The sequence below is a fragment of the Triturus cristatus genome, chromosome 4_1, assembly GCF_964204655.1.
Source record: "Triturus cristatus chromosome 4_1, aTriCri1.1, whole genome shotgun sequence".
Taxonomy (NCBI): domain Eukaryota; kingdom Metazoa; phylum Chordata; class Amphibia; order Caudata; family Salamandridae; genus Triturus; species Triturus cristatus.
The window spans coordinates 1,277,551,148-1,277,566,116 of record NC_140585.1 but is presented as its reverse complement, the minus strand read 5'-3'; the positions used below and the strand labels follow the sequence as shown (position 1 = coordinate 1,277,566,116).

At 43.6% G+C, this 14,969-nt stretch overlaps 1 protein-coding gene across 1 annotated transcript in view; it reads left to right on the top strand.

Moving 5' to 3' along the window:
- Nucleotides 1-14,969, top strand: part of RAPGEF3 (Rap guanine nucleotide exchange factor 3) — an 870,850-nt gene that overhangs the window by 236,155 nt on the left and 619,726 nt on the right. Inside the window, exon 3 of the mRNA XM_085654789.1 lies at nucleotides 7,296-7,349. Coding sequence (XP_085510915.1) covers nucleotides 7,296-7,349 — 54 coding nt within the window. The remainder of the gene's footprint in view (nucleotides 1-7,295; nucleotides 7,350-14,969) is intronic.

Genomic DNA, 14,969 nt, shown 5'->3' with positions numbered 1-14,969 from the left:
AGCAAGAGGAACTCATTTTAATAATGAGGTCTGAAGATGTTCTGTGCTGCATTGCAAATTGAACAGAAACTACAGTGCAGTTATCGATCGGAGGCTTCCAGTATTGTGGAACAGGTCAATGGGACTTTGAAATCTAGGTTGACATAAGTGTGTGCCTCGATACCTTTGAAGTGGCCTGATGCTTTGCCTCTTGTGTCGATGAGCCTATGCAGTGCTCCAGATAGGTGTACAAGATTGTCATGAGACTGCCATCTGGGCTTGCAAATATGCTTGTGAACATTACAGATGACATGATTCTTGATTACTACAAAGGACTGACAGATGTGGTGTACTCTGTGTCTCAGCATGTTGAAGAGGCCACAGCCCACCTCAACAGGAACAGTGCCATGACCTCAGTCCCTCTGACTGGGTTATGGTGAAGAAGCATGTGCAAAAGTCATGCTTGGAACCTCAGTGGCGAGGGCCTTACCAGGTTATCTTGGTCACTACAACAGCTGCGAAGTGCAGAGATCTCCCCTACTGGAGGTATGCCACCCATACTCACCGAGTACCTTGTCCCCTTGAAGATATAACAGTACCTGCCCCTGACGTGCCGGTGGTTTAAATTGAGACAAACAAGCAGGTTAGTCAACTAGTTGGGGACCAGCAAGGAGATTGGACAGCACTTGTTTGACCTGAGAGGGGGTCTGAGAGAGTCATCAGTTAAAGTCGGTATTGAAGGGTTGTATCCTGTAGCGTTGACTGCACCAGATTCAAACCCTGGCAAAGGACCTAGTGCAGCAATAATGCGAGTAGTGCTTGTAGACCAGTAGCCAAGAGGGCAAGTGAGAAAAGGACAGAGTTTGTCTGAAGTGTGTGTGCCATACACTATCCCAGAAGATACTGAAGGATCTGGTCTAAGTGATGATGATCACAAAGGGCCGGCTGTAAGGAGATAAAAGAGAGCTAAAGTACCCTGTTGAAGGTACTCCTCACCTGAATGGACATATTGTGCTGCTAATTAATAAGGTGGGGGGTAGAACATTTTGAAAATGTTGCTATAATAATTCAATTTGATTGAGCCTCCTTGAACTGAACGCTGTAACTGAACTGAGCTTTGAAATCGCATTGCCACTACACAGACTGAGTCAATTTATTCCGGATGTGATCATTAGTGAATTTGAATTGCACATTTATGAGAAAGAACTTAATAGATTTTGTCCAAACTACTAAGAAGAGTGTCGAAGCCTTAGTCTGCTGAAGGATCATAAGGTTGTCATTTAGAAGAACATGGAGTAGGGCTAAGGAAGTCTCATTAAGATCCTTTGTACATATTTTGCTGAAAAGGCACTTTAACTTTGTTTTGCTGTTTGCACAGTTGGAACTGACTGAGAGGGCTGTATTGCTTTCTTCCACCTAAACTGTCTGATCAGAGAAATCATAGAGCCTAGTACTAACACTGGTACTAACACTGGTAGATGTATGTGCTTGTGTGCAGGAGTATTTGTTTTTGTAACATTAGTATTGCCTGCTTTGCTTGTAATGTTGAGCTTACCTACTTCTTCTCATGTAAAAGAGTTTAGGTCTACAAGTGCCCCTCAAATTCCATTTCCTACGGACAGTAGTTTACCTTCTATGGAAGAGTAAGACTTACATGTAGATGCATCTAGAGGAGACTATTCATTAAACGCTTATTCCAAATTACTATATGAATATGTTGACACCATGGATGATAGGGACTGTTATATGTGCACGCAATACCCTTCCTCTACAGAAGAGGGTATTACATATCATCATGTTCCTCTGACTTATGGTGTGTCTTGTAGTTTGTTGATGAGTCTTTTCTATGGAAAGGACATCTCCAATATTATTATTCAAATTATGACTGAGGGCCTCATTACAAATCTGGCAGTGCGGGAGTGGGACCGCCCCCTCCCGCACTCCTCCCGCACCACCATATCCTTGGTTGAACCGCCTGCCAGATTAGGTGTTTTCTCCTGTCTTGCAGGCGGTGCTTAGGCTTTTCCATGGTGGTGTCTATGAATTAGGCACCGCAATGGGCACATCAAAATCAGTACCTGCATGGTATGGACAGCTGCAGTCCATGCAGTGCAGGTACTGGGGTGCATGAACACAGGGGGCACGACATATGCCCCCCTGCATGCACGCCATGGCTCTGAGGCACAAGAGGGCCCTGTAGGGCCCCCCTTGCTTCCTTTCCACCACACTTTTCATGACGGTCACACCCCCATTAAAAGTGTGGTGGTGAGGAAACTCATAATATGCTTCAGGGGCCACAGGGGTCCCCCAAGCATATTGCGTCCTCAAGACCACTGAACCATCGCCAGGGATCTCTGATCCCTGCCCATTGCGGTGGTCCCATGGTGGCCCATCTGTCCTGGTTGTAATAGGGCGGTCAGAAGGCCGCTATCACATTGCCCCAGCAAGTTTGGCAGTCTGTGGAACACCAGACTCGCAATTACCCCTTAGCCTTTTCAGAAATTCCTGTGCTGAAACATATGAATCGTCAGCTAGAACACTGGATATAGTTGGACATTTCTTTAAACACGCCATAACATTGGATACAGCCTATGCTTATAGACACAATTTGACTTGTACATTGACAGATGTTGAGAAGAAATGTATAGGATAAGTAGAAGATAGGAGAATAACTATTATGGATGAGCAGCAAACTGCACCAACATGGGCTAAAGGGGAGCTTGATCATAAGGTAGCTGGAAATGTAACCACATTCGCATTAGATTGCCAACATCATAGGAAACTGTGTGCATATACTAGATAATCTAATTTAGATACTTATATCTTAGGTAGGAGTGAATGTGATCACACCTTTGAAACCTGTGAGAATTGGGGATTATATTTAGAGGGAACAGATCCTGTTATTCCATGAGTCTACTTTATTTGTGGGAAGAATGGTTATTACAGATTCCCCAGGAGATGGTATGGATGGAACATGTTAAAAAGGGATAGTTATTCCAAACGTCTATCATGTGTGGCATCTTGATGACCCAACAGGGGAAGAACATATGAGAGCTTAGAGAGGTGCCAATGCTAGTGAAATTGTGGGAGACATCTTTGATGCCATAATACCATCTGTTGGAGTTATACTGAATTTGCATTAGATTAGAAAGCTTAACATGACTGCTAAGTTGTAATAAACCTTCTTAACTATAGTCACTGATTCCTGGTCCTTATTGTGTAGCCAAATGGGTTGCACTGTTAATGAGATTGTTTGATTAAAATGCTAACTCTCTTTACCTCTCAGTTGGCGAAAAAGGTATATCAAATAATAAATGGTAAGAGGGTTGTCCCTGCACTGGATGGATGTTTTGAGGGAAACAGCCTCTGAGGTGCGCTTGAGCTTTCACCATCTGAAAATTCCCCAGTGTATTAACGAGTTATAATCTCAATAGTTTTGAATAGTGCATGTGCTCCTAAAGTGAATTTGGAATATGTGATACTACGGTGACTTAGACACGTCAAATATTGGTGCATGCTATGGATGTTTGGCCACAAGTGAAGATGAAGAGTGCTGTTGTATGGTATTGGGAGTCGAAGAGCAAGTCCTATTTACCCAATGCCTCTTTAGTGCCTAGATGCTAGGAATAAAGGAAGTATTCCACTCTCTGACAACCACACCGCCAGCTCCACCATCTGCACTCAGACATACATGATGTCACAAGACGAAGATGTCTGGGAAATGGGAAGCTAACCGTCTCGTTCCCAGAGATGCGATTTTACTGTTTCACTTTTTTTCATTGAACACATTTATTATCACTGCTTGGCCCTGATCGGGCGCATTGGTGATGGCAATGGTGTATCCATTAGTGTATCCTCTAAAAGTGACTCAGGACATCCTCCTGTAGAATGGTTCATGGCCACCTCTGAGAGGGACAGCTGATGAGAAAGCAAACAACAGTGCACACATCTAAAGCGGAAGCACAATAGAATGTGCATTGGGACTACTGAAGGAAGATTTTAGGTGTCCGGAACACACTCATGGAGAATTGATGTACAAGCAGGACACCTTGTACCACATGGTACTCATTTATTGCCTTTGTGACAGTGCTACAGTTTGACATTGTGCACCAATACCAGATGTGTATGAGTCAGAACATGAAAGCAATAAGGAAAAGGGCGAAGAAGTTTAACAAGATGCACAGCAACAGGAAGCAGATGCTGTCCTCAGACACAAGTTAATTACAAACATGATAGCTCTATCCTACCCCCTCCATAAATTAATTTGAAGCTCACTAACATAGTGTCCAAGTGTACGTAAATCACACATGTAGCATAATTGTACAGGCACAATGCGATTCACCAGCAGCTTCAGAACATCTGGATCAGAAGCTCCTCTGTAAGGTTACAGGGAGGCTTGGTTAGCACTACATCACTCCACCTGTTGACGCATGGCACATTTCCTTACAGGTAACAGTGGTAATGGCTTACAGAAATTCTTTTAACATACCTGCATCCTAGCTCTGCAAGGTAGTGCCGGTACAACATTGTTCAAAGGAAGACAAGACATGTCGTTGAGTGACTTTATATGTAAGGTAAATTCTCTGCGAATCAGGTGGGCCATAGGATTGTGACCCAGTGACGTACTACAAGATCATTGCCACATGTGTAACAGCAACACGATGTAGCAGAGTAAAGGGGCATTGGGTGTGGTATAGAGGGAGAGAAGAATGGCAAGGATGATGTCAATCCTGAAGTAATGGAGCTGTGAGAGTATTTTCTAGAAGTAATGTCCCAAACATTATTCCTGAGACAAGTAAAGTACAGTCAATTGATCCAGACCCTCACCAAAACAAAGCACCCTCTGACAGCACTAAAACAGGTTATTGGAAGCACACAAGTTGCGTATTCCTAAATTCAAAACTTCCACTATTGGCAAAATACATAATCTGCAGAGAGTAGTCTGCTAATGAAAGCCAGCATTTCCACATCCCCTGAAACACAAGCCCACCACAGACTAATGGAATGTTGAAAGACTATTGTTTCCCTCCTCCCACTGTTGGGGCTCTGCCATTGGCAAAGTCTGCAGTTAACAGGTTGAATAAAGGTGACGGAACAATACTAACAGCCAGTCCAGTACTGAAACCCAATGATCATGTATACAAGTATTAATGTAATAAGTGTCTCGACCCTATCCATGTCCTAATAGTCCACTCCATTGGAAAGGCCCATTGCCAGCCAAAACAATGTGCACATAGAGAACAGAGACGGACACTAGGGGAAGGTTACAAAGTGGTCCTCCAACCCCAACATATAACCATCACCATTTGGAAGACCACAACCAATAGGCAACAATCACTGACCTGCACACCATAGCCAAAGCATAAGACCCACTAATTACTTACCCAAAGTTCTTAAGACCCATCCCGCTTTGGAATCTCCACAACCCAAACCAGCGGACAACAGTATTGTTACCAAAACACTTAAATATCCAAGGGTTCTGAGACTTAGCAAATGATGTGCCATTGATAAATGTGTTGTATACCATCCCCACCTTTCTTTGAGTAATTATTTCTGACTCTAGGCGATGCCGATAAAGGAAATACCTAAAGGAGTGCCATTGAAGGTCCTGAGCTTTTTCAAAGTAGCGAAGGGTAAAAATTAATATTTTGTTTTGATTATACAGCGTGAAAGCATTCCAGGTTAATGATCCTTGTGAAAGTAAGAGACCTATTGACTTTATGTTGGTCAAAATATAAATTACTTATCAATCAAGAAATATCCATCCATTTGCCAGTGTCACAGTCTTGAAAAATCTCCTGGGCTTTAATGGCATAAGTGAATCAGCTAAAGAAACTATGCTAACTTATTTTCTACAGTTTCTATTCCATGAACAACTTCTTTTTGGTTTATGGAACAATAAGTCATTAGGATCTTCATAAAACAAACCAATGTTCATTGGAATGTTGTTTTCAGGTGTCAGTGTGCATTTAGTTCCTACATGTTTGTCCCATTTTACATTTCACTTTGAGTTTTGGTGCTGTTATGGTTCAGACGTAATTCCTATGCATGGGGCATTTCACTGTTCACATGTAATGGGATATGACTGTTTGTATAAAGTACTGATTGTTTAGCAAGTTGTGTCCCTTAGAACCTTCTGCCACACGCCAGGGATGGCATTAGGCATCTTTTATGTGGAGCAATATGGTACACATTCTCTAATTCCTCATAAAGTTCACAAACATTAAAGACTCTGGGTCATATGTACAAGCCCCTATCGCCACGGGAACGTCACTTTTTATGTCGTTCCCGTGGCGATAGGGGCCTTGCCCTATGTACAAGGCCGCATTAAGCCACTTAACGTGGCTTAACGCTGCCTTGTACATAAGGCACCCTTTCACACAATGTTTAGCATGAAAGGGGCGTGCAGTGGGTGTTGTGGTGGGCGTTCCACTGCAACACCCATTGTATTTGACGCTGCCCCCTATGTACAAGGGTGGCGTACATAGGAGGCAGCGCCAAAATTAAGACCAGGAAAACCCTGGTCTTAAGGCGGCAAAACGAGGAGAAATGCATTATTTCTGCTCGTTTTTGCTGTTTCCACGTGTGGTGCCTTGTGCAGCACACATGGAAAAAGCAAAATGCCATGGTTTGTTTATGTGTAGGAAGGTGTCCCTTCCTGTATATAAACAAACCTTTTTAAAAATGCCATTTTGTTACTTACATGTGTGCAGCACACATGAAAGTTACAAAATGGCATTTTAGGATTGTTCATGTGCAGGAAGGGACACCCTTCATACACATAAACAATCCTCCCCTTCACGCAGACACCCTTTCACTCTGGTGCATGGGTGCCTACGTTGGCGCTAAGTTGTGAAACTTAGCGCATTTGCAGGGGGAAACGCAAGGCTGCACCACATTCTTGTAAACGTGGTGCAGCCTTGCGTTTCAGAAGTGGCGGAGCGTGTCGATAAGCCCAGGAGGCTAACGACACGCTCCGCCACTTCCTCGTACATATGGCCCTCCCATCCTATCCATGAATGCTGTACCTGTGTCCTCACTGAGGAAGACAGTATTCTGGAAATGGTATACTATTGGCATCGCCCTGCCACATTTCATTCCAGCGTAATTCCTGTCGCAGCTATGCCTATGGAGTGCTCATTTGTATGTGATATTATCATACCGATTACATGTAAGGTTAACACTTTTTTTTATTTGACATTTCTCCATTGCCATGCTTTTGGGGCCTCGGGCAATAATATCTCATTGTTTGTGTTTAGAAGAGAGACAAACCACAGATGACAAATACGGCCTTGTTCTCTTTTCCTCCCTTTCAGACTCCTCTCCCGGATAGTGCTGCTCATTTGGACTACGCCCAGTCGATGAAAGAGGTAAATGGTAATTCTACCTACTAATTATAACATTGATAGCAATATTAATGACGTTATGCAGTAAAACTACGATATCAGTAACACAATAGAAATGAAAAGTGGCTAACATTAATTAGGAGTGCTGCTTGTTGCTAATGTGCCTCTGTTTTCATTTTTTTGTTTTTTATTTGGGTTTGTTTCTGCTCGTTGTTCCCCAGCAGACTCAGTGCCCATGTTTAGAAAAAGAAACAACTGAGGCTCAGAGAGTGGTTTCAGTTCTCCTGGCTTCACAGTCGCTGCTCTGCCATTTATTGTCTGTGAAGCTGCACTGGCAGATGCCCTCTCTGTAGTGAGATCCCAGTGCCTGCCTGCCCAATCAAGCACGGGGAAAGCCAATAGGTCTCGCCTTCGTGATCTACTGGCTTTACAAATGGTTCTCAGCTATACTCAGGGCTCGAGTCGGGGTACCACGCGGGTGGACGGCGTCCCCCCACTTATTTTACCAGGTTTTTCCGGGTGGACGCCGTCCCCCCTGCCCAAAAGCTGGACAGCATTGTGTGAGCAGAGAGCCCGGGTGGGAGGGAAGTTTCCCGTAAATTACCAAAGATATGCTAATATTTGTAATTGGAGACTTTAAGAGGCACCGGTGGTGTGTGCAGGCTGGAGTGATTGGGAGGCGGAGCGAGCAGGCGTTGGCGGTTAACGCTTGGAATGTGTGTCCTTCTGTATCTTGTGCACTTCGTTGTGCAACTGGGGCACCCCCTCGGGGGAGTGGGGGGGAGGGGGGGTTGCAAAGGACATCGAGGAACAGACCAGGGGTAGCAGTGCTGTGAAATGCCCCGTCATCTAAAGGCATATGAATACTCATGAGATTCCTGTTGTGACGTCACTTCCGGTGACAGCGTCCCCCCACTTCTTTTCATGAGATTCCTGTTGTGACGTCACTTCCGGTGACAGCGTCCCCCCACTTCTTTTTTTAGGACTTGTGCCCTGGCTATACTGCACAGCATTTTAGATGAAGAGGAAGAACATTTTCTTTATTCGGTCAAATAAATAACCATAAAAGATATATAACACAATTAAACAAATACATACATTTTACATACCACTCAACACGGAAGAAGACACAGATATAATGAACGGGTCAAACTATCAGCAAATACCTTATTGCATTCCACCAAGGCAATCTCTCCGCAGGTGCCGGTTAATCCAGTATGAACAAGATACATCATGTCCCGGCGCCTCGCAACTTAACTACAGTGCTTAAAAAATGCCCCATGCTCACACATATACGACCATTCCCCAGCATAGCAAGAAAATCCATGGCCGACCTCACTTGAGTAAACTTGGCCTCCCTCAAGAGCGGAACCAGGTACTTTTTCCCAGCCGTGGCCTGTGGAGGGAGTTCCGTGGGGCGGTAAGGCGGGGCGGGGCGGGGGAGGGGCAGGGTGGGGGGTTCTACAAACCGGTATATGGACAATTACAGGTAAGTAAACAATTAAATAAATGAAACGAATTTCGTAGCGCGCGCTGCATCGCATTTTGCGATGTAGCGCTCGCTACGAAATTCGTTTTATTTATTTATTTGTTTACTTACCTGCAATTATCCATATTCCGGTTTTTAGAACCCCCCACCCTGCCCCTCCCCCGCCCCGCCTTACCGCCCCACGGAACTCCCTCCACGGGCCGCGGCTGCTTTTTCCTAGGCAAGGTATAAAGATTACAGAACATAACGACATGCAGCAAAGTCTGCTCTCAAAAAGCATCGCACTCAAAGGGGCCTAAAGGGTCACCTGCCACCCAGCCTTTAGGGAAACTTGCCAGTGGGAGAAACGCATTCATCCTAAACCTGGATAGAAGATGTCGATGATGGGTATTAGTCACCCAGGTTAAGTATGGCTCCAATGAGTTAAACGTCTGTATTAAAAAGTAAGCCCGGACCAAAGACTTATGACTCTCCGTATCCTCATGACTGGCTAACAAAGGCATAGGAAAGTTGTGTTCCACCCACTGGTAATCCTCTTTAATAATACCTTCTGGGTGAGTAAAAGGCTGGGAACACCCAAAGCTAAAAATGCAGACTTTATATAATTTAGCCATGGGATGACCTTATGATTAGCTAAGGAAAGGCAGTCCCGAATGATTATTCTGTTAAGTATAGGCTCACTATTAAGCCAGATCGAGATTCAGCAAGTAAAGGTCTGAGTTTGTTGTGGTCCGATATATAGCTGATACCAAGTTCCTCATGCACCGCGAGGCTGGAAGTACCCAGTGGGACACACAGGAGCTGCCTGAGGAACTTATTTTCTTCCTGCTGTATCAAATCACAATCCCGATATCCCCAGAGGTTACTGCCATAAGTAATTGCTGACACACATTTAACCTTATACACATGGATCAAAGCTTTCACAGTTTCCTGGCCACCCATAAGTTAAAATCCATAACTGCGCCACACAGCCTGGCAAGGGCCAATTTCTTCCAAAAAAAGAAGGTCCTCAAGAGGATTTATCATGAAACAGAATGCCACGGTAGTTAAAAGAGCCCACCTGGGCAATTCTGATTTTCTGACAAAAATGTCTCCTTGGTTTAACAGGCTTGACCCCCAGCCTCAACATGAATAATTTTGCAGAGTTTACAAATAAGTCTAGGCTATCCATAAAAGATTAATAAGAAATTAAAAGACGGTGGAGACCTAAAGGTGTCCTAGATATAAGGACGGCATTGTCCATGTATAGGAGTACTAGGATTGCTCGTGACCCCACCCTAGGAGGGTCTCCCTAAACTTCCATTAATGCCGGTTCCAGGACGGTAATATAGATGGAAACAAAAATGGGGCTACGATGCATCCCTGTCGCACTCCACGGGAGATGGAAAAACTCCTATTGAAGGCAACCTCAATTGAACCTCTAACCGCGCCCGACATATCCCTGTGGACGTCTGCCATGAAAGAGACTAAAACTGGTTCCTCCCCAAAGCAATAAATATGACCACAGCTTTCATCGGTTAACCCGATCTAAAGCTGTGGAAAGGTTCATAAAACCCAAACAGAGATTCCCCTTCTTGGCCATCGTGTATTTCTGAATCAAAAGTTGGGGATCTAGGCATTGCCCATTGGTGCTTAACCCCGATCTGAACCCATACTGACAATTGAAAATTATATTTTACTTGTCCGCCCAATCCATCAGTCTATTTAAAACCACTGGACACAAGACCTTCACTGTTGTGTCAGTAAGTGAGATTGGTCTATAACATTTTGGATCCCCTCGATTCCCTTTCTTGAAGACCGGGACTATGATAGACTCGAACCATGAAAATAAGCGCCAATGGAAACCACAGCATTTAAAATATTTGGCAATTAGGGAGCCCAGTGAGTACTGTCTCCCTTGAAACGATCTTCAGGAAAGCTGTCTGGTCCAGGTGCTTTATGACAAGACAGATGGCTGATGACACTGGTAACTTCTGAGATGGAATAAGAAAGACAGGACGGATTAACCTCCTCTGGGCCCTAATTAGATAATAACAAGCTCTGACTGCCATCCAATAAATAGAGGGAAAATGGGTGAATCATTGGGTTTCTGATATAACTGGAGCCAGTCTTGGCAGAGAGTCTGCTGCCAGAAAGGGATTGTTCAAGATTTTCCAAAAAGCAACTGTGTTGCTGATATCACTAGCTTGTACCAACTCCTCCCAAATATCACTTTATGGACTCTGTTCTGTTTTTCAGCACCTTCTTATATACAGATCTTCGGAGTTGTATCAAGGCCCTATCCCTTGGCCGTGTTTTTAGTGTTGCTTTCAGGGCTCCTAAAGCGTTAGAACAGTTTTGGTTAAACCACTGAGGATTGTTAGGGGTAGGGCGATCCGGGCCATCCACCATTAGGGCAGATTTGAAGGATTCGAAAAGGCTGAAAGAATGTCTTTGGGACCTAGATCAGGGTTAAGACAATTCTCCTTCTCTAAACTATGATGTTTAAAAAGTGTCCCACAAAAATTATCGGGAACAATTTTTGCCCACCTGATCTGTCTCCCTAGGTCTGAAACAGCCAGTGAATCAAACGCTGCTGGTAAGGCAGAAGAGTGCTGGCTCTGATAAGAAAGGACCAGCACTAGAGCATTCTGATCACTCCATCGGCCTGATCTAGCGCAGAGTGCAAAATCCCTCCCTACTGCCACAGACTAAAGGATCACACACACATACACTATCTATACATTCGCTGGTGGGGCCCATAACACCAACGTACACTTACCATTAGTCCGCACGAGAGGCGATTTATCCTTCCAAGCGCTGGATAATGAGGGAGTAAGATACCACTTTACCCTAATGAGCAACACACCTACAAACCCTTCTAATACTCATTAGGCCCAAGTTTCCACATTTGGTATTATCCTCCTAAAACCGGGATGGATCTGTTAGTTGAAGGTTTTAGTGAAACCCTACTTCCCTAATTAACCTTTACATTAACACATTTCAATGAATAAACAACCCAACTCATTTCTGTTGTTATTTAAATTCAATTTTATATTAATATTGCAAATGAAATCATGCCTTCGATCAAGTTGCCATTCATATTTACCTATTCTGGCTAAAGTCGTCCTCTATGTCAAATCTGGCAGTCTCGCAAATCTATGCCCATCAATTTAGCAGGTGAAGTTCATCAGGAATTTGGGCATTAATTCAGTCCTTCAGAGATTTGGGCTAACAGCTGTCCTGCAGTGTCACCGTCCTCTCCGTCAGCATATCATCAGGAAATCGATGGAGTGACTCTCGACCTCTCTATTCTATTTTTATAATAATTTCAATAACAAAATGTAACAAAATTTAGTTTTAAATTGTTCTAATTGGCTGATCAGGGGTCAACCTCTCCGTTCCCATAAGGTTTAGTCCATGATGTCAGTATACTTGCTGGTTCCAGTTCTTTTATAAAGTCTTTTGTCTGTATCGTTGGCACCATTCCCAGTGGCCTTGATAAGTACATCTTGCCTGGGGTCAGGACGGGGCCATTGTTGCTCATCTTAGCGCAGGCGCACTTCACCCAAGCCTTGTTCAGCGTTGGCAGTCGGGTTAGGCACCAACGTCAGCCATCTTTAGCAGGCCATAATGGACAACTTAAGCAAAGAGACACAAAAACGTAATTAATACATAAAAAGGACTAATTAAATGTTATTCCCTCGCTAATACCCATATGTGTGTGTAATTATCTAGCAAAAGCAACACTCATTGCGGGTTATACTTACAAAATAAAGCATGAATCAAAATTACATCACCAAAGCGACATATATCATGCAATGTTCTATTTATCTACCATTAGTATGCGTACGGAATTTAGTTCACTTAATTAATTAGGCCATGCAGATGCAAATCCCACGTGTATTTCGATCATTAATAAGGTTGGTTAGTTATTTCCACATCACTCCAAACCATTAGTACGATTATAATTAATTAATTAATTAATCTAATTAATAAAACGACATGCAAAATGGGGTGGGTATACAAAATTTTGCATAACCCGCTCCAGCAGGCCCACTTAACAGAATAATACACCACAAAAGGGAGAAGTGACAGAGATATGATCCACTATAGTTTTAGCGCCTCTTCCAAAATATTTGGGGGCAGCTTGAATACACGGAATAACCAGGTTCTGCGAATCTATCAAGTTGTTCAACTGATCTCCCTGTGGAGAGTGTTCAAAATAAACAAGTGTAGAGTAATCCTCCACAAGAGGGTCTTGAAATAAAAAACAGGGTCCAAGGCAAGGATGAATATTAAAATCCCCCATAACCACTATTGAAAGTTTTGCAGCTGTATTCAGATTACTAATTTTAGAGGATTCCTTAAATTTATCAATGGTGGCTTCTATAGTGGCGATGATATCTGAATGAATAAAATTTAGGGGTGGGTGCAGCTTGCGAGTTCTACTCCGCGGAATTCCATGGAGCTCCAAAAAAACTCAGAAATTCAGCGGAAATCCGCCCATCCCAAATTAACATTTTTGATGCAGTTTCTCACTGGATGAAACTGAAACCCATGGTATTATAGCACACAAACATGATTACATACACTTTATTGAAACTTTAGAGTTCAAAATAACTGATGTAATAGATCAGCTAGTCTTGTAAAAAACATATTATGTAATCCATTACGGGAAGTATCAGGGAGTGACCAATGTTTTGAAAACACCAAGCAGGCTTGTGCCCTGGGTTAGGAGTCGGACCGGGAGAGTCCCATTTAAATGTGATAAGCAAAATGGTATTCTTAAACAATGCCAGACCTGGTCTGGTGTGTCCTCCTGTTTCTCGGCTCATGGCAGACTCCTGCCTTCCTTGTTCAGCAGTAGGACGCCGGAATACAATTACTTCAACCTGGCTCTGAATATAAACTGCCAAGCGAAGGGCAACAAGGGGGAAAGCTTGACCAACTGTAGCAGAATAATAGATATATAGTACATCCCTTTAAAGAAGAATTCAGCCACTGGCTTTTACTAGGCATGCATCATTAACTATTTCAATAGAGATTCAACAGTGTTTGTATCTGTCAGCGTGGAATGTCAGTGATGTGTTCCATGCCTTGTCAATTATCTACAAGTTCCGCCGAGGCACATATGTAAACTAAGTGACAATCACTTATTGAAGATTTCCATAATTGATGCTGCATAGAGTCAGGAAATCTGTTTGAATAGGCAGATTTGCATAACTCTGCAGCTGTCTGCTCAAGGACAACACAGGCTGAGAGCCTTTCACCAGTACTTAGAAGGGCATCTGAGCAAAGCTGAGAGGGTTACTATTGCTTATTGTAACAGCAGCAAGCTTTTTCATCCTAATTTTATTTTATTCACCTTGATGCCACACTGATTGTACAACACACAACTCTTCTGTACCCATACTATCGGACGGCACTCTAAGCAGTTGCAGCAGTCACAATGTTTATCTTTCTTTTCCTTAAGGCTACCTGTATGAACACCCCTGCCCTCACCCCCATCACAAGCAGTTGCTCATCCTGGCTTGGACGGTCCCTGTAGACCTCAAGTCTGCAGTGCTCTGCAGTGCCTGCAGCAGCACCGCTTCCCGAGCTCTAGACATTTTTGCAGTCACCTCAGTGGATAGTGAAAGGGGGTAGGAGCACACTGTCATCACGTCACAGCGTCATTACCTCTGGGAATCTTGGTCGATGTAGTGCATTATTTTAATTTCAGTACAAAGTTCGTAGTAATAATAGGCTAATGCCTTAATTTGTTATCGTGTATGCCTAGACACGTGTTTCTGGATTCCTCTGTCACCAGTAGGGAAAAGGTCGTAGGTTGCTGGACATGCTGCTGCTTAATTTTCACGGGCACAATTCCACTCAGGGCATGCAGGCGCTCCCAAGCTCATCAGCTCAGGCGGCTCGAGGGAGCCTTTTAAACAGTGAAATGGGGTAGGGGCACACTGTCATCACGTCTCAGCGTCACTACCTCTGGGCATCTTGGTTGATGTAGTGCATAATTTTAAGTTCAGTACAAAGTTCGTAGTGATAATAGGCAAATGCCTTAATTTGTTATCGCGTATCCATAGACACGTGTTTCTGGATTCCTCCGTCATCAGTAGGGAAAAGGTCGTAGGTTGCTGGACATGCTGCCACTTAATTTTCACAGGCATAATTCCACT